Here is a 26,354-nt window from a genome sequence, read left to right as displayed (position 1 = left end):
CCCGAACTCCTAAACTGCTGCTCTAATCTACTGCACTAACTCTGACAGAGGAAAAGCTAGAGTGTGTGACCTGTAGGTATGCTTGTGCTAAGACCAAAGACCTCTAACTACTCCCCTGAGTGTCCGATACCTTCTTAGGCAGCAGGGTTACTTTTCTTCTTCTCTTCCCCCCCCCCCTACTTCTTAAAGTTAGATTGTGTTTTGTATATTTTAGGACACAAATTTAAAAACATACATATCATACCTTCATGCAGAAATGTAGCAAAATGTACATATAACAAAGATGTAGACTATTATGTCATCATGTTTTTGAATACTGACTTTATCTGACCTGCTCCATCATTTTGAGTCAGAGTTTAAAGACTAGAGTTTTATGCAATGAAAGTCTCACACATAATATAAGAAAGCTTTCAATAAAAAAAAATTCAACTTTGTTGAAATATAATTAAATGGTGCTGCCACAATTGCAAAATTCCAAACAATTTGAATGCTTTTTTTTTTTTTTGAATCTGGTGATTTATTTATGTATTTTAAGACATGTAAAAATCAAGCTTATTTGAAAGCTGAGACTTTCTATTATCAAAATGAATTCAACAAAGCAATATTATTGTTTCGCATTTTTTCACCTCTTTCTGACTCAAAATGACAGAGCACATCTCATATTGCATTTCTCCTCCCACACAGGAGAGAAATAGCAGATAAACTACTCGGACTTGACTATATACAGCGATTCACTGTTGATTCACAAGTCTCAATACATGATGCTTCAGCACATTAGCAGCTGCATTGTCAGACCCCCTGTTAAAAGGCGTCAGGCAAAATTCCAGACGAATTCACAGTGTAACTTGGACTCTTTATCCATGTATATGTGCCACTGCAACCATATGCATCGTAAGTAAAGGGGCCTTATTGAAAAGTCACTGGAATGAAATGACATGCGGCATCTAACCATACCAAAAATATAAACATAACTCTCCATACAAGTATCGTCTGCTCTCTATTGCCTTCAAAACCAAAACGAAACAAAATGCACCATATTATCATAAAATTCGGTTGTTTCTATTGCGTAAATTGAATGGTTTGGCCTTGCAAGTCTATTTGACATTATTATACAATACGAGGAAAAAAATGCTGATTTCCCCAACAATTCCATTAACCACAGTGATTTTGACTAATGCTACGTTTACTTCTGGTCAATCCACATGCAACCTTATGCCTTATTTCAGTGTTCTATTACACGACAGTTTAACTCAGCACTGCCAGATGCCTTTAGAAGACACACACACACACACACACTCACACACACACACACACACACACACACACACACACACCTGTTCAAGTCTCTTAACACGGACAAGAAAAAATACACACAAACACAAACATACCAACTAAATCAGAACACACAGGTTTGTGCACATGTTTTTGGTAACATGCCTATTTTTCCGTGTAGAGCGGAGTTAGTGTGCATACTACAGTACTGAATCTAATGAGGAACTAGCTGCTTCTGTTATCGCACACATGCTCCCCTCGCTCAGGAGATGCCTCGGCTACAGATCACCGGAGAACTAGACAGATTCGGCATTTCATGTGGAAGTTCCTGCATGAAAACCCCTCTCCTTCATGTCAAATTCTCAACATCAGCATCTCAAGGTGTTGGAAAATGTTTTGCAAAAAAAACAAACTGTGTGTAACCCTGAGAATGGGCTTGAGAAGTTATATGCCTCGGTCCAGATACCTCAGTCGGTAAGAGCTTAAGACCAAATATCCTTTGTTTTGTATTTGTGCTCTCACTTAATTGGAAATGAAGTTGATATTCTCTTGGCCTATGCTTATTTATTGATATCGGCTAGTCTACTTGGCCAATTAATTTAAGGGTTAGCTCCAAAATGTACTGGTGGTCTAGTCAATGGATAATAGGCATGTTCTGTTGTGTAGTTTTAGGTGGAGTTAATTAATACAGTGTTAAAAGGTCATTTAACATGTATTCTATCAGCCGCACTGCACGCAGACAATAGCATTGGCCATGAGATGGTTCCCAAACAAGAAAACGGGTATAAAACAGAAACTGAAAATAACACTCCCATTAACAGTGCCATTATAACATTGCCACAAAGAATATTTGGTCTTCTGCTATTAAACCTGACCAGCACTGCCACCACTATACACACGCACACACATAAGCCAAATCACACTGTAGCTCCTGCTGCCGCTACAGTCACCTTTCCAGACTACTCAACACAGAGTGAAAATATTGTACAATAATGCGCTATATACACACTGCGTGTATGCAAACACCTCCTGTATATGAACATGTCTTTAAAAAAAAGAAAAAAACTGCAGTATTAAATTATGCGAACAAAAAGAAAATGGTTTTGGATGACAACCAATTTCTCTAGAGGTTAGATTTCATAAAGCCCTTACAATATGTAAAGGTCTCCAGCGAGAGTTGCCTGTCCCGCAGTGTGGGAATGGGAACTGTCCTGGGGGGAGGGCTCCTCTATGCGCTGGGTGTGGGGTTTAATGCGGAGCCGTTGCTTCCTGGGATGGTCAAACCGATCTCATCCTTTTTCTCCGTCTCTTTCTCCTTGAGTTTCTCTTTGCCCTCGTCCTTCAGCTCTGTCTTGAGAGGGCACACCTCCACAGATTCGGGACCCTGAGTGGCGTATCGGCCCTTGCGGTGCTCCTGGAGAGCTGGACCCCAGTCCGGGTCGGGCTTCACGGAGTTCTTCAAACGCTGCAGAGATAAGAGACAGTTTATTAACTGTTTTGGCAATTTAAAGCTAAAACTAATTTTCTTTTTTTTAGGAAAGTGTGATAGATACAGATATTTTTCTGTATCTATCACACCATGAACAAAACACAAAAAGCAGAGCAAATATTCAAAGGGCTGAACAAAGAGGAAATTTACTCCAAAACTGTAAGTTGCGGAATGCACCGGCTGCCCAGACATTTTGCAAAATTGTAAAGAAAATAAAAAGTAGAGGGTAAAATATACTGAAACAAGAAAATAAGCACTGTCATCGGTTTTAAGGTGCCGATGACTTTGTAGAAATGCACTATTTGGCGATTTACAATGTTGTTCATACCATAAAGTGTCATAAAGTGAGATAAAGTATTTGGCTGGTTATGAAATTGTACATGATTTAAAAAAAATAAATTTTTAAAGCAGAACACATATTACCTCTAAAAATGTGGATCCTTCAGACACAGCAATCTTGAACAGAGCATAGACTGGTATACAGATGACTGAAGACAAAGCCATGGCAAACCCAATGACCAACGACCAACCTGGGTAGACATAGTCATTGTAGGTAATAGGCTTGTACTGTATCACGGTAAAAATCAGAATGAACTGTGAAGAGACAGAGACAAAAAATTTGATTAGATTAGTGATCTGGAAAAAAAATTAAAAACTTGATTCAGGAAAACCATATACAGACTGTCACTCACAGTAATGATGAAAGGAGACACATATTTCCAGCAGATCCTGAAGAAGAGCGGAGGAGGAAAGCCTAGCATCATTTCCACATCTTTAAAATAGTTCTTGTGACCTTCATGGGAACACAACATTCAAATGAACACCTCAGTTTACATCCAGCTACTGTGGCCTTTATGCAGAGCATGTAGAAAGTGACTAAGAGGACTCACCATAGACATACATTATACAGATACACATGATGCAAGAGATGACGACCAGAGAGAAACTGGCAGCGTAGTTGTCCATAAGCAGCAACCAGTATATTCCTGCCTACATCACACACAGCACAACAGATCAATCCATAGATACAGGACGTGTGTGTGTGTGTGTGTGTGTGTGTGTGTGTGTGTGTGTGTGTGTGTGTGTGTGTGTTTGTTACTCACCTGTGTGGTCAGCGGCACTCCCAGGAGGAATCCTACTATGGCGACTCCAAGCGTGACATAGGTCTTATTTTTGATAATCCAGTCAGTTCCAATCTCATCAACTACAGCCGTCACCAGAGTCTCCAGCAGACAGAACTACAACAAAAATGAACAGAAAGGAAATAAAGAATTGCATGGCACTTTTTACATACTACTAGTTAACAAGACATTTCCTGAAAGAAATACCAGTGCATGGTAAAGCGGCAAAATAATAAAGTTGTAGGTAAAAATATAAATAAATAAATACATATACATAAAAGGAGAAGGGGAAAGAAATTGATAACAATTTTGCATTTTTAGATAAACAGATGAAAAAAGAAAAGAACAGATAAGGCCACACTGCAATTCAAAAAGTCACTGTTGGTTTGCTTGTGAATGTTAAAAGTTGGATTGCTTGTGAATGTTAAAAATACAGTTGCTGCAAGATTTACATATTTTAATCATAAATCCCTTAAAAAAAGGTATAAGACCAAAAATATGCTGAAATTATCCTTTAAATAAAGTTTGAAGCCATATAAGTTGTCCATGCTGAATTAAACTACTGTTGAAATGCTTGGTGTCAGTAAGACCTTTTTGTTTGTTTTTTTGATACAAAACATTTATTTTATTTAAATTGTAGCAATATTTCACCATATTCCTTGTTTTGCTAAATTTAGATTAATAAATGCAGCAATAGTGAGTATTAAAGGGATAGTTCACCCAAAAATGAAAATTAGCCCGTTATTTACTCCCCCTCAAAGCATCCCAGGTGTATATGACTTCCTTCTTTCAGATGAATCCAGTCAGAGTTATATAAATATATATGTCTTTGAGCTTCCAAGCTGTTAAACGGCAGTCAGCAGTATTTCAGTTCATCAGTCCAAAAGAAGTGAAATAGTGGCTCTTATTATGGATGGATGCGCTTTATTTCACTTCTTTTGGACTGATGAACTGCAACACCTGCTGACCGCCATTAAACAGATCGTACAATCAAAGACAATTTTTTTTTTAACTCAAACTGGATTTATCTGAAAGAGAATGTCATATACACATCGGATGCCTTGAGGGTGAGTTATTCATGGGCTAATTGAAATTTTTGGGTGAACTAACCCTTTCGTGGATTTCAAATTTGTGTTGAAGAAAAAAAGGGGGGGGGGATACCTGAGTGCCCAGGCCCAATAAAATGAGCATAAAGAAAAACAGCAGGGACCAGAGCGGTGATATGGGCAGCAATGTTAAGGCCTCTGGATAGGCCACAAATGCCAGGCCTGGTCCATGATCGGCCACCTCTGACACATCCACCCCCAGATGATTAGCCATGAATCCCAGGATGGAGAAAATAACAAAGCCAGCATACACGCTGGTACCACAGTTTGTTACACTGATGATGATGCTGTCTCTGTTTGAAAACAGACAAATCATTTGATTATTATTAAGCTTGCAGTCACACCACAATCTGAACTCCACATTCTTTCATTCCTTCCTTGATTTCAGGTAATACAAATCCATGCATTTATCAGTACCAGCCACATGGAGGTGCTACAGAGTAATGCATGCAAGTCATCAAGCACTCATTAAACGTCCAGTCTAATTGCTTTAAAATGAAACAGATGCAGAAAAAGAAAAGAATAAGATGTTTTTTACCTAAAACAGTTATTATGGAACTTGTTATATGATGCCATGGTGATAAGGCCACCCCAGGCACAGCCCAGCGAATAGAAAATCTGAGAGGCAGCGTCCCCCCATACCTGCAGAACGCAAAATGTTATTATTAACATAATATTAGTGATCACTTACAGTATGCTCCGCTGTATAATGTACTAACCTTGGCATCTAGAATTTTCTCCCACTGTGGGGTCAAATAATATTTGATACCACTGGTGGCTCCCTCCAGAGTGATTCCTCTGATGAAAAGAATGGTCAGCACCACATAAGGGAAGGTTGCTGTGAAATACACCACCTGAGAAAAGACATAATATTAAAAGACTATAAAACAAAAAGAAAAAAAGAAGTATGGTAAACAGTGATGTTTTAGTTGTACTTACATGTCATAGTATTTATTCATATTTTGAATGAGCTTTTAGTTTTTACATTTTTAGTCATCATTTTAATATCAGATTTCAATTCAGCTTTTTTCAGTTTAGTTTTGATAACTGATTTACAAAACTTCTCATTTTCATTTAAGTTTTCTAATCTAATATTTACTAAATGTATTATTTAATATTATCATTGAATTCATTTCTGCTTTATGTCACAGGAATGGATGTTCAGCTCACCTTTCCGGATGACTTGACCCCTCGAATAAGACAGAGGAACACGACTACCCATGACACAGCCAGACAGCCCAGGATAGGCAGACGCACCTCTCCGAAGTTCCCAATACCATCAGAGATATTCAGCACATAGTTCCTGTGAGGGCAAAAGCCAGTAAAAGAGAGGTGTGAGAGAATGCAGGATGTAAAACAAAGCAAAAAAATTCACTCAAAAATGTATCATGCTAATCTAAACACTTATTTTCAATTATCAGTGCTTGTCTTTAGTTTAAAAGCATTATGTGAAAAGAGACTGAAAACAATCCACATTTTCAAGAGCATAGTACCGTCAAAAAAAAAAAAAAAAAAAAAAACCTTAGCCACACAATGAATGAGTTTACAGAAGGCAAGAACAGAATGTCTTTTATACCACAGGAACAACACAGTCCAGAGAGCACAAACCATTTATAAAGATGTTAAACGGTCCACAAACTTCTCATGGTCAAAGCCTCGTATTCTCTGACCACAGGCAGTAAAGCGAAGCGTTCATTCCAAACCACATACAATCACAATCACACTCTTGGAAAAACAAAACACTCTGTGCCTTTCTGTGCCATTGTCTTATGTCATCCCACATAGTGTTCAAACATTATTCAACAAACACATCTGTCATGTCCAGAGCACAAAGATCCAAACATCAAACCAAATTGCATGACTCCTGAAAACGTTTATTAATTACCAGCTTTCAACTATCAATCTGTCATGAATTTTCAGAACTGATGAGTAATGGATTGACTATATAATTATGTTGATATTAAACTCTCTGGGGTCTTGCTAGCATTTATATTTGTGTATAAACATACAGAACTTAATTAATGTAACACACACACACACAAATGCATAGAGACCTCTGAATAAACCTATACTATGAAGATATATTTCAGATTTATTTCTGTATGAAAAAAATTATTTCTTTTTTTATATGTAAACAATTATAATTACTATAATGATTTCTTTTGAAATAAATAATTATGCACTTACTTCCAGTACTCTTCACTAGGACTGGTCCTCTTGGTGCGGTTGACTATCTCAGTCAACCCTGACACAACAGCAGACACATTGGCGAGGGTGGCATTCATTCGTGGAGTGCCCGCCACTCCAATGCAGTCAGGAGTGTTCCAGGGGTTGTTACAGTACGTCCAGGGCAGCAGGTTTGTCATGGACATGAAGAAGTAATAAAATGCAATGCAAATCACCACATTGTAGTAAATCCCAATGTAGGTAGAGACCACCATCATTCCATAGCCCACACCTTAAAAGAGAGAGAACAACCAAATGACAATAAATTTAAGATTTTGAAGGATGTTTAGCTTTCAAGTACCCAGAAAGCAATATACTCATCTGCGAATCCTGTAATGTAACATCAAACATAACCAACACAACAGCCCACACAAAAATGTATATTACGATTGCATGATACGGTAAATAACTCTTGATGAAAATCTGATTATTTTGACAAATCCTTCAATATTGCCTTGCAATACAATAAAGCATTTAAGCATATTCTACATTTCCCAATTTCAAAAGGGATGTGCAAAAATTAACAACTATGTAGTAAGTGGCATCTGTTTCATGAATTAAACATGATCTGGTGGTAATAGAAATTCTGGAAAACACTAAACTAAAATAAACTAAACTAAATTAAATTATGAATAAATGTGAATAAGTGAGTGAATAAATGAAAAACTGCAAATCTTCTGTTTCAAATATTCAAAATATTGCTAAAAAATAAACAATTAAATTAAGATATGAGAAAGTAAAATTAAGTGAAATGAGCTTGTCTAAAATGAGCTGACTAAAAAATTAACTGATAACTATAAATAAGTTTAAATATTTCTACTTGAAGAAAATACGCATGAGAACATATCAAGCAAACCAAACTCAGACCACCTCCTGAGTTTGTGAGAAGTGCATACTGCACATATAGCAAGCCACACCATGAAGAGCGCATGTTTAAAAAAGATTTCATAGTTTAACATGTCAAACAAGTCATGCCATGTACTAAAGGCCAAACCAACCCACACAGATTTATCCGTGACTTTTCAGTTTCAGACTTTTCATGAAAAAGTTTTAGATTTGCTCTCACACCTCCTTTAACAGACTCTTGCTCACCTTTAAACATGGGGCTGACCTTCCAGACTCCCAGGCACCCGAGGGAGGTAAACTGCCCAAAGGAGAGCTCCAGGAAGAACAGAGGGATGCCACAAAACACCAGCATGATGAAGTATGGGAACATGAAGGCACCTGTGACACACACACAACCACAGTGTTACATAACAATTACTTTAACCTGACACATTAGTATTCTAGCTGAAGACAGTCATGCAGCTGTTCTTATTTACATAAATGGTAGGAAACAAAAGTAGTTTAAAATGACACTAAGAATAGCCAAGTTCTTGTTTCTATTATAGTGTTCCCTAATGCTTATGCAAATACTTGAGTAACACCAAATTATGGACTGGGGCGATGAGGCTGATGTGCTATAGGGCCCACAGTAGTCAAGAAGCCATGCACTTCTTCCTGATGCAGTTAGGTGAGCATTGCTTGGATAATATTATGCATCTAATGAGTTGCAATGAATGATTTAAGATGCATACAGATAGTCCAATAAAGTTTCATAAATAAACAAAAAGCTGCTGGTGCCCTGTGGGCCTAGAGGACCATAATCCATCCTTGTTTTAAAGGGCCTGGAGTTCAGTTACTTATTTGAATTCTGGGCTAATTCAGGGTATGGCTTCTGATTAGAGGCAGCTCTAGGAATATGAGATCATGAGGCAGAGGTTTCTGGGCCAGACCATTGGGGACCTGCTGCTAGAGACCCTTGCTTACTCTAGTCTGGTCTATTTTAAGTGAGGTGTGTTATGAGACTGAATACCAAAGGAGTACCCTTTTAAGGGAGTAAGGAATTTGGAAAGGACTCAGTGGTATGACTTACACAAACAAAACCTTAAATACCATAAATTTACATGGGGGTAGTCCTAATGGACTCGTAATCCAAAGGTAGTGGGTACGAGTCTTGGTAGCGGCAGGGATGTAGGTGGGGGGAATGAATGTACAGCACTCTCTTCCACCATCAATACCATGACTGAGGTGCAACGAGCCCTTAACTGCTCCCCGGGTGATGCAGCAAAAATGGCTGCACACTGCTCCGAGTGTGTGTGTTTCATTACTCGCTGCTGAGTGTGTGCACTTGGATGGGTTAAATGCAGAGCACAAATTCCAAGTATGGGACACTGTACTTGGCTAAACATCACATCATTTTCACTTTCACTTTTATACATAGACTTATGAAAATGATTAACTTATACCTCCTCCATTCCTGTAGCAAAGGTAAGGAAACCTCCAGACGTTTCCCAGCCCCACTGCGTAGCCAACACTGGTGAGGACAAACTCAATCTGGTTTCCCCAGTTTCCCCTTCTGGAGTTTTCATCTTTCTTTACTGGCTCTCCCGGAACTGCTCCGTTCTGAAACACAGACACACATATGAATGAAATGAAAATGTTGATGTTCACCGCCGGGATCACTCGCTGAGTCAGAGAGCAGTAAACTAATTTTTTTTTTTTTTGGATACATAATATGCTTATGAACTGTGTTCAATCAACATCAAGATTCTAGGTTTAATATTTATGAGCATATGGGGAAATATATTTTAGGTGCTGAGAGGTCATTTGCTTAAAGTGGTCCTGAAAACTGAATTTTTACATTACATGGCCATCCAAGTCATCCAAAATGCATACACTTCATAAAAACATTAATAGGTTAAGTTTAGCTTGACACAAGTCAACTACATTGCCAAAACAAAAACAAAAATGTTAATGCCATGGTGAAGTGATATTGCACATCCAGCATGTGGAGCTCCCACAGAAATGCAAGTTTGAGTTTGGGTCGTCAATTCATAACTCCAGTTCCAATACTTCCTACAGTATAGCTCTCTATCAATAAAAACATGTTACAAGAGGAAACTAAAAGAAAGCAAGAAGTTAATCACATGTAAAAGTTTGTATCAATTTCGTGAAAACTCCTAAATTGAATGCAAGGACTGTTGAGGGCTCAGAGAGCATGCTGGAGCGCACTTGATGTTATCTGAAATTACCGTCATGCGCACAAGAAAAACATTTGGTATTGTCAGCCTGATTTAAAGTTTACTCTCTCCATCTGTTCTCATCAGATGGTCTTCATGTTGACCTCTAAGGCAAGCTCACGATCTGATCTAAGCACGCGCTCCATCCCCACAGTGAGCATGCTGCGGGAGATGAAGATTCAGCGCCAATGCTCGCAATCTTTCCTGCAGCTCTGTGGATGAATCCAGACTGCACTTGATGATTCTAGTGAGCAATTTTGCTTTACAAAATGCACAGTTGACAACTATGTTGTAATTTTAAACTTGCCGTTCTATCATGAGTTTCATTGTGAGTTTATTGCATGTGAAATATTGTAAAAGAATAAGAAAATCTTTAGATGATGTTCAACCGCTGTGATAGGCTGACTGTCTAAATATAAAAAAATATGAGCTGGCTGTGTAACTATATTGAAAGGATTTTAATGGCAGCAAGAGTGTCAGCTGTAATGGTGTTTTTTATTTATTTTTTGCTTGTTTTAGGTTTGCTTCAAGTTACACAAGGCACTACACAAACACACACATTTAAACTCACTGCAGCATCTGAGTCTGAGCTCCCTGGGCCATTGCTCCCTGCAGGATCACACAGACACATGTGCATCAGCAAAATTAACAATAATCCAAAGTTTGCCTTTTAGCCCAAATGAAATATTCATTTTGTTAAGCATTAAAAATGCAACATTTCTTAAACAAGAACACAAAAACCCTAGTGATAATGCTTTTTGGACAACCACTTGAAATCTGAACCTGAAAGCAGTCTAACAGTACAAATCCAATGAAGCAGAGTGAGCAAAGCTGAGGAGGCATTTTCAATTCATTCTCTACAGGAGCTGAGTAAAGGACTTGCACAGGGGATTTTGGGATTGACAGCAAAGTAGAGCAAGTGGTGAGAGTGTCAAAACATTGAGAAACACTCCAATACAAATTAGATGTGGGGCAACCAAACACAGTAAGGTTAAGGCAGTGACATCTGTCATAAAAAATAGAAAGTATTCTGTAATTTCTAATGGATTATTGCAAATAAATCCAGTCATTGCTGCAAATGAATGCTTTAAAATCTGGTTTTCGACCATGTAATCTGAGACAACCCCAAAAGTGGCAAATCTCTAGCATTTTGAGTGGTATTGCAGGGATTTCTCCTGCACCAGTGGAAACATAGGGTAAGTGTGTTTTTAGACTTGAGACTGGGTGAAGTTCAGGAGGTGGGCAGCTGTGATGGGCTGTGCTGATAATAAGGAGGAAATTCAGAGTAGACTGAAACAGAACAGCTGGAAGATGGACCACCTTTAAATATGTAAACCTCTTCAACAAAATGCTACTAAATACTTCTCTGCATCTATCCATCAATAACACTGCAGTCCAACATAAATTATAAAATGGAACTGTAGCTCTATGGCCCATCTGTTCTCACACACAAGGATATGTTGTGTTTACCTTCCAGTGATTCGATGAATTGTTCAGTTAAGTTTTTATCTGCTGCACTCTGTGATCCCTGTCCCTGTGCTCTGGAACGCCTAGGTGTTTCAGCCGTTGCCTTTTACTCCAAGGATCTGTCTTACTGAGCACAGAGTGTGAGAGAGAAAGATCGTCCAGCTGGGCCCATCTGCCCATTTATGTAAGGCCAAGACACTCATAAACACAAGATCTCAGGGGGCCTGAGTCAAAAAGAATGGTTGAGCTATTTGACATTCTAGAAAAAGAAACAAATGAAGCAAGAAGGAAAAAAGGAATATAAAAAATGAGGATAGCAAAAAGGAAAAGGAAAAATTTACAAATCAAAGAAAAATGAGTGGTTCCCACTTCAAAAAAAAGAAAGACAGGAAAAAAAGAAAAGATGTCCATAAAACTGTTTCAACAAAACAATTGCCTCATATAATCACATAACAGCACCGATCTAATTTTTCAGCAAAATTCTGTTCCACAATGCCTTGAAGCCTGTGAGTGACAGCAGCACAGCTCCCACATTGCAGGTGTGTGACCCTGGCAAGTTAAGAAGGGGTGAGAACTGACCTGTGACTTCTCAATTTAGCACACAGAATGCCTGGAGATGTTCAACAGATCCTTATCAGCTCAATGTGGGGTGTGCAAGTTTTTGGAGCATGAAGTTTTTTTTTTTATCTTTTCCAATAATTTTCTGATATAAACCATTACAGATTATATCATCTGCTCCAATGAACAGATAATAATCAAGAATAATAGTTGATTATATAAAATAATAATTGATGCATACGATAAATCTAAATATTTCTAACAAAAATATAAATATTACTAAAAGGAAATATTTTGATTATATTTAAAAAATCTCAGATTACGTAACACATCAATTGTGGCAGATTATGTAACATACCAGTTGAAAAGACATAATAATATTTAGTTGCATTTAAACAATTATAAATGCAACCCTAAGAGAACTATAAATATGTTTAAGGTGAATAGAGAAACTGAAATTCTCACAGGGGAGCTTTTAATTTATTTTTTGACCCCCTACAGATGGTTGATTGACATTATGTTCTCTGGTTGTGCATGTCAAATTTGCATCACTAAATAAACACACTTCACACATGAGCTCACCAGATTTCTCTGATTTCCGATTAACTAACCCTTTAAATACAGAATTAATATATCAAAAGATTATTTTAAGATTCGTACTGAGAAGAGTGATGCCATGTTTACAGATTGAACATTCATTCTTATATAAACCCTCACTCACATGAAATCCCTGCACTCCCGAAAGGAAAGTCTATGGAAAAGGGAGATATAGTCTAAATACTGTGATGAATCAACGACTTCCTGCTCTCTGAAGTCAAAGACTCAAAGGTGTGGCCAATGGAGTGGCCTTGGCAAAAATAGCGCAGATTCCAAAACCCACTCCAGGCAGTGAAACTTCACAAGACTCCACGGGTCCAAACATAAAAAGAGATTATATACCTACTGCTGATTAATGCTGCAAAACATTTCCCATCAAGCTGGTGAGTTTACAGAAAAGCAAAAAAAAGAAAAAAACAAATCAATTTGGTAAAAGAGCAAGGAAGCCAAAGGAAATGTGCTCTCAGCACTTCTGAAATAGCTAAACACCCAAGTCCTCTGGATTCACCGTACGGCAGATATGACCTTTCCCCTTTTTAAAACTCCCTACTGACCCCCAGATCACATTTCAAAGGCAGCATCCTCAATCTTTCTATGCTGATGAGGGCTTAATTCTCCTCAGGAAAAGTAGGAACACACAACAGGCCTGTTCAAAGACCCCAGTAAGACGTTCACCTCTGGTTTGTTTATCAAGGTCAGAGGTAAGACCACAAGGGTTGTGACTGCTACCAAAAAGCCTTTTACTTTTACAGAGCTTCAGCTGAATCTCATGTTTCAGAGGATTTTAATCTTTTCCTACATTTTACAAGTCAGCTATGAGGCATTTGTATGCTAACTTTATGAAAAGCTATTGCACCAACATGTTAATTTCTATACCAGCAAATACAGTGAGTTTGTAGCAGGACAACCAGTTTGTGTCCCAAAGGCAGATAGGGATGGGTGGAAGGAGTGGTAGAAATCAAAAACCATCTTCAGTAATAACAAGTCTTGACAATAAAGCTGTAGAAGAAAAGAGCAAGGCAGTCCTAGCTAGTTATTTTGACAATTGCAATTCAAGATAGATGAGTGTTCGTTATTTTACTTCTTTAGTTATGTCCCCCTAAAAAGCACTCAATGGGTAAACAAGGGTATGTTCATTCTCTTCAACTGGAATGAAATTAACCAGCGTGGACAGCCCTTAAAGAAGGCATTATCCAGTCTCTGTGAGGTGAAAGTAATTCTGCTAAAGATTCAAAGCTTCAGCTTCTCACCCTGTGAGCAGTAGGTCATATTCCCACTCTCTCATTGGCTTAAACCCTGAAAACACTCTTCTCATGCTTGATCAATCATCTGCAATCGTGACTTGTCAGACAAGACACCCCAAATCTGAACAAGGGGCACAAAAACGGGGAAGTGACGATGGCCTCAGGACATTAGGAGTTTGCATCACTCAATCTACGCACATGCTGTCACATACACGTCCATACACGAGGATATGATAATAAAGACTGGCATAAAGCAACTTGCAAACAATCTGGTTCAACAAGTGTTCCCAATGTAAGAAATTGAATATGTAATTATTACAATGGGCAGATGATCCGGTTATTAAGAATTACAGAAGCATCATGAAACAGAATTAAAAGTTTGAATATTAAGAGATATCAGTCTGCAAATTAACACTGGATTACATATATACTCACTGCCATTCAAACGTTTGTAGTCAGTAAGAATCTACAAATACTGGACAACTGCATTAAAATATTGCACAACTGTTTCCAACATTGATAAAATTAGCACCAAATCAACATGTTAGAATGATTTCTAAAGGATCATATGACACTGAAGATTGGATTATGATTGCTGAACATGTAGCTTTGCCATAAACGGAATAAATTATACCTTAAACTAGATTAAAATTACATTTTAAACTATTTTAAATTATAATAGTATTTCACAACATTACAGTTTTTACTATAAAATAAATGCAGTGTTGGTGACTTCCTTAAAGGGTTCCTATTATCCACTTTTAGAATTTTAGTCAGTGTATAATGTGTATGTTTGGGCATAAAAAAGATCTACAAAGTTACAAATCACAAAGTCCACTCCAAAGGGAGATATTTTGTTAAAAAAAAAAACTTTCAAGAACTACAACAAATGGCTTGGTAGGACTACAGCGTTGTTTTCCGGGTTTTGTGATGTCACAAAGCAGCCCATTAGAATATCATTAGAAAAAGTCCCGCCTACAGAAATTCAAATGGTTTTGTCGTGGTTTGAATGATTGGTTGAGAGCATCAGACAAGAAGACAACGAAGAAGAAATGGTTCATGTTTTGTAATTTGTAATGTAATTCATAAATAACTATTCAAATTGACAGCAATGCATATTTACAGTACCTTTTGAATTTCTGAAATAAACATAATACATTATACCGTTGCACTTATCTGTACATAGTAAAAGCAGTTATTTTTCAGCGGGTGTGCCCGAATCATGAGTCTGTATTCAGAAAAGCATGGATCAATGCAGACAACGTAATGTCTATCAGCAATCGGTGATGGAAAATGCAATCGTCTATCGACCCAACCCTAGTTACCACTCTAATATGTTTTGCAATATCTGTGTGTGCAAAAGTTCTTGTTCAATATTCTTGGGCTCTGAAACCAGCTCAAATTGATATGGTAATATTGACACCTTCCTTAACTATACCAAAACTGACAGAACTTGCTACTTTGGAAAGGGGTGGGGCAGTACTGAAACACCATCTAAGCTGTTCGGCAATCACAACGCACTGGGATAGCTAACCATTTTTACAAAAACTGTATACTTATAGTATACCTTTAAGTTCACTTTTAGTATATTGTGCACTGCAAACTACAAACATAGAGGTAAACTAGTACTCAAAGTTTGCTACTAAAAGTAAACTTTTATATACTAGAAAGTGGGCCAATTTAGTCCCACTAAAAAGTATACTACTAGAAAACTGACATTTGTATACTTGCTATACTTAAAGTATACTTAAAAATATACTTGAACTTGATAAATTTGATAAAAATACCCAGCCCAAATTCAGTTTATAGTGTTGTTCACCCTCTTGTTCTATAATGAAAATGCCTTTTTGTAAACAAATAATGCTTTTCTGAACACCTGGATGAAGTCAAACACCTTATAGAATCCAGATCCAAACATGATGTATCTCAATAATGGAATGTCTACGAGGACAGATATTCATCTCTGTAATTCCTTACGACATGTTGCTACACAGTTCTGGAAATGTAAAACAGCATTCCAAGAATGACCAAAACCATTCTAAAGGGAAATTGTGAGACTTACACTTTAGTGAATTCTCAAATCGAACTCTATAAAACACTTAAAAGTAAGAATTAAAGACAGTTACTAACCGCTTTAGTTCCCTAGTTCCTTCCTATAAAAAAACAATCTGAAATATTTTCTTGAGAAGTTCCCTCAAAGACTGAGTTCGCACCCCCATGTTAATAACTGAGGCCTCAATATTCCACTTCCTTTGGTCTTACCTTTATTCTGTTCATTGTAAACCCCAGCTAGAAGTGCCTACTCAAACAGGAACCTACAGCATTCAGGCAAGCATCAGCATGTAAGAAGGTCCAGAGCAGACTGACATAGCTCCATGTGGAACCTACTGTATTCTACACTTGAGCCATGGGTGGGGAGTGGGGAGGAGCCTGAAGGTGTGGTTTAAGGGAGTTTCACTAGGTTACTACGGATACAGGTGCATCTCAATAAATCTGAATGTAGTGGAAAAGTTCATTTATTTCAGTAATTCAACTCAAATTGTAAAACTTGTGCATTAAATAAATTCAGTGCACACACAATGAAGTGGTTTAAGTCTTTGGTTCTTTTAATTGTGATGATTTTGGCTCACATTTAACAAAAACCAATTCACCATCTCAACAAATTAGAATACTTTATAAGACCAATAATAAAAAATAAAAAAACATTTTTAGTGAAATGTTGGCCTTCTGAAAAGTACGTTAATTAACTGTATATGTACTCAATACTTGGTAGGGGCTCCTTTTGCTGGCGTGGCATGGAGTTGATCAATTTGTGGCACTGCTGAGGTGGTATGGAAGCCCAGCTTTCTTATTTTTTGGTCTCTTTTTTCTCATTTTCCTCTTGACAATACTCTATGGGGTTCAGGTCTGGTGAGTTTGCTGGTCAGTCAAGCACACCAACACCATGGTCATTTAACCAACTTTTGGTGCTTTTGGCAGTGTGGGCAGGTGCCGAAACCTACAAACCTTCTACAAAAAGCTGGTCAGTAGAAAGAAGCATGAAGGGCTCCAAAATTGCTTGGTAAATGGGTGCATTGAATTTGGTTTTCAAAAAACACAATGGACCAACACCCGCATATGACATTGAACTCCAATTCATCACAGACTGTGAAAACTTAACACTGGACTTCAAGCAATTTGTGCTATGAGCTTCTCCACCCTTCCTCCAGACTTTGGTTTCCCAATGAAATAAAAAACTGGCTCTCTTCTGAAAAGAGGACTTTAGACCACTGGACAACAGTCCAGTTCTTTTTCTCCTTAGCCCAAGTAAGACGCCTTTGATTTTTTCTGTTGTTCAGCAAATTCCTTGACACGTCTGTGTGTGGTGGCTCTTGATGCCTTGACCCCAGTCTCAGTCCATTCCTTGTGAAGTTCACTCAAATTCTTGAATCGATTTTGCTTGACTATCCTCAAAAGGCATAATTCCTTCTCTCGGTTGGTTGTGCATATTTTTCTTCCACACTTTTTCCTTACACTCAACATTCTGTTAACATGCTTTAATACAGCACTCTGTGAACAGCCAGCTTCTTTGGCAATGAATGTTTGTGGCTCCTTGTGAAGGGTGTCAATTATTGTCTTCTGGACAACTGTCAGCTCAGCAGTCTTCCCCATGATTGTGTAGCATAGTGAACCAAACTGAGAGACCATTTTTTGAAGGCTAAGGAAGCCATTGCAGGTGTTTTGAGTCGATTAGCTGATTGGCATGTCACCATATTCTAATTTGTTGAGATTTTTGTTAAATGTGAGGCAAAATCACTACATTTAAAAGAACCAATTTGTTTCACAATTTGAGTTGAATTACAGAAATAAATTAACTTTTCCACGACATTCTAATTTACTGAGATGTACCTGTATATTCAGAGTGGTTGCTTCTGCCTATGCACTGCTACCACCTATAATGCCATAGGTGGTTAAATCATTTTACATTGATATGTATTATATGACAGTTAAAATCGAAAGTTGCAACTGTGTTATTTAATGAGCTAACATGAATTAAGACTTGTATATTTTAAAAAGATTAATAACTTCTGTAGCAAATGTAGCTATTGCTCATGTGAATGTTAATGGTTAACTAATGAGGTCTTATTATAAAGTGATACCTATGGGTCTTTTGCACTTTAATCTGTTTAATACTGATGACTGGATGATGGTGAGATCAAATCTCTGTGTGGAGCACCGGCTGCTGTCCGAATCCTTGAAATCTCACTGGATTATTACATCTAATGGCAAAAATAATGTTTAGAAATGTAAACTGATATTTCCTACTGACACACTACAGCAAAACATAGAAAAAAAAAAATGATTATGCTACAAATAAATGTATCAAACGTTCCTTTATATATGACTTGACCTTAAAAGTTTTATAACAAAATGATAAAAAAATATATATTATATCCTTAGAAAAGTTGGTTATCTAAATGTTTTGTTTGGAATATGAAATGTAAAAAAAATGCTGAAAACACGAGCAAAACTTTTGCCTCAAACAAAGACGGAAATGTAAAACAAAAACAAATCTAACCACAAATGCATGTGATTTGGGGGTGTAAGCGTGTGGAAAGAGGTTTAAGACTGTTCTCCAGGACTGACTGGCATGACAGCTCTGAAATTGATGCTCTGACATTTTCATCTCTCCTGCTTCCTGAGGCCTCAGTTTGTCATGGCATTTGCATGGCTTGGAGTTTGCAGAAGCCCTGAATTAGTGATTGCTTTACTGTGGGGTCAGCTCTCTTCCTCAGAAGCCCTCTGGCAAATTATCCTAACCATATTTGAGACACAAAAACTTGACCCCGTCAGTGAGAATCGTTAAAGCTCAAATCCCCCTGCATTAGCCTGTCAAACAGGCAGTGCTTTAAATTACATATTGAGCAAAAGGTTGTATTTTCAGAGAGCATCTTTGCCCTTTGGTCGGGAAATAAGTAGGCTCACTGCTGTGACAGCTGCAGAGGTGGCAGTAGGGTCTGCCAAAATACACTTGTTCAGAAGACAAGTGTGTTTACACAGAATGACTCTTATGTAATAGACCGCAAAACTAAGAGCAATTTTTTTTTTTACATTTCAATGTTAATGCTATAAGGCTAGTGAACTTAGAAACTATTGTAGTCCAAGAGCCCTTAATTCTGGAAAGAATGTAATTGAGAAATGTAGTCTAGACATAATATTTTAAAAGGTTTCTTGTTTACTTGAAATAGCATTACAAATATTGCGTTAGATTTTTTTTTTCCCAAAGCAATTTAGTGTAAACCCCAACCAACAACTGATTTTGGTCCACTCCATCACGCAGTCAGCCGTCAAGAAAATATTAGGTCCTAAAAATCATGAATCCGATTCTATCTATCAGGATGTGCTATGCCACCGATGTTAAGGTTTTTTTAAGCATGGTCTGGAAATCAACGTTTTGACTGACATGACCAATGAACCAATGAAATTAGCAGTGGGACGGGGTTTGCGCTACTAATAATAGTCATGCAAATAATATTAAGAATTGATGTAGCATAAACAGCCAGGTTATTATTCAAAAATGAAAATAATGGAGGTATTTAAATTTTTGGGTGAACTGTCGGCATTAAATAGAAATCCACCCAATCTATTTTCTAAATGCATGTTTTAGATCTTATTGTGAATGATTAATGCATGCATAATGTTTTATTTTTTTTAACCTTTTTTTCATCAGAATGTCATAACTAGACCTTCTGCTGAAAAACAAAATACGTTTCTATGATTATTTATGCAGGACTTTTCTGATTTTATTTAGTCCACTTAAACAGCAGTCATGCAAGCTTGCTTTCTATTGCCTCTGTTTTTGAGAACGCCCACATTTCAAAATCTGATCAGCAATGAATGAACCATGGCCACACCCTACAGTTTTTTTTATGTGAATAGAAAGATCTGTCTCTGCTTCAGTTTCATCACGACTTTAATCATTATTAAGGAACCTTACAGTATTATAGCTATTAAAGAATAATGGGACAATAATGGAAAATAAAGGAAAAAAATGTAAAGGGAGCCACAAAGGACAAGTCAAAAGATGCAATGAGACTTTAAAAGTGATTAAACATGAGGAAAGTACCCATGACAGAGTGAGGGTCACTAACGCTAGCAGCTATGACAGCTGTTCAGATGGACAACCTTCACTTAGCAACAAAGCTCTGACTGAAGGCCACACGGACAAAATTACAAGTCACAAATCTTATAGGAAATATATCAGACATGCTATTGGTGGATAAAGTGCAAAGTTTTGAAGAGAATTGAAAAAACAAACAAATGTAAAGAGAATTTCTAAGGTATTTCATATAAGACAACACATAAAGAGAAGAGAGAAATGAAGCAAGATGGACAGAAAGAAAGAAAGAAAGAGAAAAAAAGAGAGCAGCTGGAAGCCCAAGAGCGCATTGAGTGTGGGACAGGAGAGACCACTGCCTCCGAGCACACATATGCTTCTGAACTGCTCTTTTCCCCTCTTTTTGCTCTTTTCTCTTTTCATATACAGAGGGCTTTAAAAGTCTAGTAGTCTAAAGTGAAAATCTGCGATCAGAAATTTCATTTAAAGCTGAAAATAAGCAAGCTTTTAAATAAAATTTTTACATTGCATGTGAACTTTGTACAAAATTTAAGCACTGGATGCTCATTCTTAAATCATACTGGACAATTTGATCATTAGCTTGTACATAAACTAATGGAGTTCATGGAGTTGGCATGAATGTTAAAGCAATAGGAAATACTGAATACTAAGAAATTAAAAAAGTGAAAAAGTGACCATCCAAAGTTAAATCCATGTGTACACAAACAACATCAAAACACACACATATGTGTTCAGTTTCAGTCTCAAATGCAATCTGTAAAAAAATAAATGGGAAAAAAAATATTGTTGGTGATATAATGTTCATATGGTATGTGCAGTTTGCTGACATTACGCTAGGTAATATACCCTAAGTAATAAATATTATTGACATTACATGCTCACAATAGCCTAAATACTTGTGCATATGACACACCTACACATGATGCAGTTCTATAGCTGCACTGTGGAAGAGACTGATAACTTATTGCAAAACTCACTTGCCGTTTTTTGGATAAGACACATGCCTTTGATGTGATTCGACCCGGGTTCGAATCCACTGTGAGACACCAATATGTCCCTGAGCAAGATACTTAACCCCTAGTTGCTCCAGAGGCGTGCGACCTCTGACATATATAGCAATTGTAAGTAGCTCTGGATAAAAGCGTCAGCTAAATGATTAAATGTAAATATATGTATCTCTTTAAAAGTATTAAAAAAAAAATTATCAAGTGTTGCAATCAAAACACTTTCTAAATGCTGATCGTCATACTGTAAATTATTGGAAAGGCATTTTAACCCAGTAATATGTTACTCAATATGATATGTAATATGTAACCAACTCATTTCTGTTAATACTGTTATGCTGCATTCATGTATCCCTGGGAAGTTCGTACTTACGAGTTGACAAGACTTAATTATGACGTTGGGTATGTTCATGTCATTTTAGTCGGCGCAAGATGGAGGTGTACCTTAGTTTAATAAAAAAACAAGAAAATACAACAGGGTTTATTAACTCAGCTTATAGAAAATGAACAGCAAAGAATTTGAATCTGGTGTTTTTTGCGTTTTTTATTAAAAAATAAAATAAAATTGATGAAGCCACTTTAATCTGTATCACATAAAAATGTATTAATTGTTAATAATTGTTACAGTGCAATCCTGTCTATCAATTTCAACAAAAAAAATTACTGTCAACAACAGACATTGCGTCCATCGATCCAGCCATGTTTCTCATTGACACGCCTCTAACTCGGAAACTCCGGGCTTTTTGAGTTTTCCACTCGTCATTACGACTTTGCGGTGGCGTTCATGTGCATTCAACTCGTAAATACGATCTATCCGTCAAGAGTTGAACGCACCATTATATTTATATAAATGCAAACATTTTTGTTTAGCTAGTCCTCAAAACAATTGAGTGATTAAAAGAAAGAAGGAAAAAAATATCCTGCCTTTCAAACATATGCATGTTAGTCAAATTAAATTAATTAATACAAATTAATTAAAAAAAAACACAATTGAAACAAGAAATTCAACACAAATATACAACAGGCATATAATATAAATAAATATAGTTTATTGAAATGATTAAAAGTTTATATATATATATATATATATATATATATATATATATATATATATATATATATATATATATTTTTTTTTTTTTTTTTTTTACCGTATATTGTAACATTTTTTAAATTTGTAGACAATATATTGTGTACATTACAGGTATATAAACTTCAGTTTGCACATTTATATCAGACAAATCACTCTTAATGTTAACCCTTACCAAACGATACGACATCATTCTAAGTTATGCATATTTTAGAGCTTAAACAGGGAAACAATGTTTCCCCACAGTATACACACGTGACTAAGTACACGTATAAGGGGTTTAGAGGCTGGAGGCTCTGGCAGATGCACCTGCTCCTCTGTGTGTGTGTGTGTGTGTTTATGTGTGTTTGTGATGAATCAATGAGCTCTACAGCTGGACACCTGAGTCTGTGGTGCCTCTCAGGGTTCTAGCACTGCTGGAAATGATCAAATAATTAATGTTATTAATCTTTTGTAATTTGCTTTAAATTGCTCAAGTGAAATGTGTTACAGATTATAAGGTGGACATCAAGGGTAAAAATCACCCCTTCAAAAGTGACCACAATTTTTTTCTGACCATTATTCTTTTCTCTGACACTTTTGTTAACAATTAAACAGGCTGTTGCTACTGTGCTGTACAAGCCTTCGATATGTAAATGACCAGTGTCTTTAACTGGTATGTTAATGAGCTCATGGTTCTGATGTCACATGACGATAATGATCCATGATAATTAAATGAAAAAAAAAAAACATTTTCAAAGAGGAATGTGGTCAACCTAACTGATAAAGTCAGACGACCATTGCTCATCTGGTTTTAAAGGTCTCATCCGCAATATCAAGAACTGACAGCTAGTGATGTCTGTCTAAACTATAACAATAAGACTACTAGACCAAAAAAATGTAATGAATATGAAGGCAAAGGTTAGGACTAGGGTTATTGATAGTTAAGGGATAAGGGTTGAAAAAAAAAGAAAGAAAAAAAGGCCTCTCTAAACATTAAGCATGGCTAAAATAATGCATTGCAATGACATTGTGAACAACTGGTCAATAGAATTATTAATATTCCTTGGTACTAATTAAATAATAAAAGAATTTGCTCATTAAAACTGTTCATGAATATAACTTGATGACAATGCAATTTGAGACTGCACAATTGCTTCGAACTTGAGATATGATGTATGATAGAAAGCGATTTAATTAAGCACTAAGAATACTAACATTCATTTCGAGATTAAAAGAGATGACAATGACAGCCTTGAATGTCAGCGGAGACCATGTCATCTAGATGAGCCCAGAGACAGATCCCCTGAGAAGACCTCATCAACTAGACGGTCATCGGGACAAGACCACTGGAACCAGACAAGTCCTCTGCACAATCTGACCTGTGTTGCAGCCTGGAATTTAACCACACCATTCTGTTTTTGTCTGGCCAGAGGAGAACTGGGCCCCCTTCTGAGGCTGGTTTCTCCCACGTTTTTTTCTCCATTTCTGTCACCAATTAATTTCTGGTTCCTTGCCACTGTCAACTTTAGCTTGCTTAGACACTCTTGGAACAGAGCTGAACTGGATGATGACATTACTGAATCATCAATAAAACTGACCTTAATTGAAAAAATTTTTTTTTACTGTCCTCTTGCATCACTGACAAAATATTTTCTTGTTTGAAACTGTAAAGCTAATTTGACAGAATGTTTAGTGTATAAAGTGCTTTATAAATGAAGGTGACTTGACAATGATACATTTCAAAACTCAAAACCTGTCATATAGTGACATTCCTTATTAAAAAAATGTAAATAAATAATATTATTAAAAAGATGTATCTTTTTTAAGTAACAAAATTTAGTTCCACTAGTTTTATTTAGTCACCAGACTTTACTTTATCTTAATTTGCACAATCCTACTGAATGGTGGAATTCATACAGAGGCAAAAGAAAGGATGCAACCAAAAATGGCACTGCAGCATAAATCTGTGACCCACAAAGTGCCTTATCGGATATCTATACGCTTTATTTCCAACAAATCTTCCCCATGATTGTTTAAGTGACAAGAGCCTTGGTGACTAAAAAAAGGAAGTGAAGGAAGACCGAAAAAAGAGGAGAAATATGGGCCAGCCCTCCTTTCAGCCCGGACACTTTCCTCCTTCCTTCTGTCTCTCAAACTCTGCTCTCCTGCCCACTTCCTTGGAAACTTTATCACATACCCTTCCACCAGCTTCGCCCAGAACTTCCCACTGCAATTTGTTATAAAAACTTTTCAGTTGGCCCACACGTGGTCTGGTTTTTAAAGAGCTGCAGGCCCCTTTCTCACGTGGTTTGTGGGCTATTGAGTCGTCACAGGCCCACTGGAATGATGGCCGAAAAATAAGGCACTGCAGACAATGCTTGGTCTTGATTAATTCAGTTCTTTCAGGAGCCTGCACCGTCGTCCGGGCAGCTTCGTACAATTGCTGCTTTGATGCATCGGGTAACGTGCTCGCTTGCTCGCTCGCTCTCGCAAATTTTGAAATTTCCCTCTCAACAGAGCTCAACATCTATAAAAAATGTACATGTGGTTGCAAATCCGCATAAATATGACAAGAACACAACTGACCTGATCGGCCATGCAAGCTGCGCTGCTGTTGGATTCCGACATGATTCGATAGTGTCCAGTAGTTCTCTCGTCTCAACTCTTGAGTTCTTCATTCACACCTCACCGCTTGCTTCGCAAAGAGAGGGGGGGGGGGAAAGAACAGCCTCCTTTCGGCCAAGCTTGATTAATGCCTGAATTATTTTCACCTCATTTCATTTGATGGAGTTCTGCTTCCTCTCCGCCTCTTTCAATCATTCGCATGGAAGTTCCCCCTCCACCGCTGCCACTTTCTCGCACTCCTCTCTCTCTCTCTCTCTTTCTCCCTCCCTTTCTGTTTCTCTCTCACTCCCTCATCCTTACCTCCTTCGCTGTATGTACTGCAAGTTGGGGAGAGTGCACCCCTCCTCTTCTGTATCCCCCATTCTGCAAAACAGACCTCTACCTCCACAATGAATGGAGTCATTGTCATTCCAGCACTTTGGCTGCATACTGAGTACTAGGAGCTGCTAGCTTAGCTGCCTGGAGTCACAGGCGCTGCCAAGCTTTTCAGCGGCTGGCCCGCACGATGAAAGACAAAAGTAAGGAGAGGTCCACTTCCATGGGGTGTGCTACTCTCCCTGTTCTCTGCATTTCTTCCCACTTGTTCTAGGGGCAGCTGCATCCAGACCACCAACGCTTCCATTCAGTGACACTTGACTCTCAAATCCTCATCTCTTGACATTGCCAATTCTCCTGTAAAGTCCTGCAAGAGGCCAGAGGAGGGATATACCCTTCCGTTCATCTGTCGGTCATACCCTGGCCTCGTAGTTCATCCACTCGCTGCAGGTTACAAGGTTTTTCTCAACTATAAACAGGCAAAAATCAATAGCGAAGACATATGGCAGAACGTGAAAAGCTGCATTGCAATTCACACAACAAAAACAACAAAAAAGTGTCCAGCAGACAAAAGAAAGCTCTCAGTGGCAGCTCTTGGCGATGGACCCAACTGAGCATCCTGTTATTGGTGTTAAAAGTTGACAGGCTTCTGGCACTCTGCCTAATGAGCATTTGAAAGAGGTGTATAATGGTGGCGATGCATTTAATTAGCAAACTCCAAGAAGATGCATCAACATTTCTAACCACTTCACAACATTGCATGGACCACACATAACTGAACACAGTACTAATTAGAGCCATGCAATATGTAAAAAAAAACAGCTATTGCGATTTCTTTGATCAATTTAATGATTTCGATTTAAATTACGATATTGACACACATAGACATGCTTTACAGTCATAAATGCATTCAGTATGAATGAAAGAAAAGCCAACTAGAGATTTATAAAAAAAAATGTAACATGTTTCTAAAACAGACATAAGTCAAAATAATCACTAGGTAAAGGCGTGACAAAATGTCTAGACATATGGCAAAAATAAATAAAAATATCTTTTTAAAAAATAAAATAATTCTATG

General features: G+C 37.4%; 1 protein-coding gene across 3 annotated transcripts; it reads right to left on the bottom strand.

The window, feature by feature from the left end:
• Nucleotides 1-171: 171 nt before the first annotated feature.
• Nucleotides 172-25,054, bottom strand: LOC113118739 (sodium- and chloride-dependent glycine transporter 1-like). 3 transcript variants are annotated; one of them, XM_026288160.1, is made up of 13 exons: nucleotides 24,923-25,054; nucleotides 9,503-9,659; nucleotides 8,307-8,438; nucleotides 7,176-7,446; nucleotides 6,159-6,291; nucleotides 5,708-5,842; nucleotides 5,527-5,630; nucleotides 5,044-5,281; nucleotides 3,865-3,999; nucleotides 3,652-3,751; nucleotides 3,454-3,554; nucleotides 3,185-3,355; nucleotides 172-2,737 (listed from the first exon to the last, which is right to left on the bottom strand). In XM_026288160.1, the coding sequence occupies exons 1-13, from the start codon at nucleotides 24,962-24,964 to the stop codon at nucleotides 2,501-2,503; spliced, it is 1,956 nt and encodes a 651-aa protein (XP_026143945.1). In that variant the 5' UTR covers nucleotides 24,965-25,054; the 3' UTR covers nucleotides 172-2,500. The 3 variants fall into 3 exon arrangements, with proteins under 3 accessions (XP_026143945.1, XP_026143951.1, XP_026143937.1); XM_026288166.1 differs by lacking the exon at nucleotides 24,923-25,054 and adding an exon at nucleotides 16,405-16,500; XM_026288152.1 differs by lacking the exon at nucleotides 24,923-25,054 and adding an exon at nucleotides 10,848-10,922.
• Nucleotides 25,055-26,354: the final 1,300 nt, after the last annotated feature.

The sequence above is a fragment of the Carassius auratus genome, chromosome 2 (assembly GCF_003368295.1).
Source record: "Carassius auratus strain Wakin chromosome 2, ASM336829v1, whole genome shotgun sequence".
Lineage (NCBI taxonomy): Eukaryota > Metazoa > Chordata > Actinopteri > Cypriniformes > Cyprinidae > Carassius > Carassius auratus.
The sequence above is the reverse complement of the archived record's forward strand: the minus strand, read 5'-3'. Positions and strand labels throughout refer to the sequence as shown.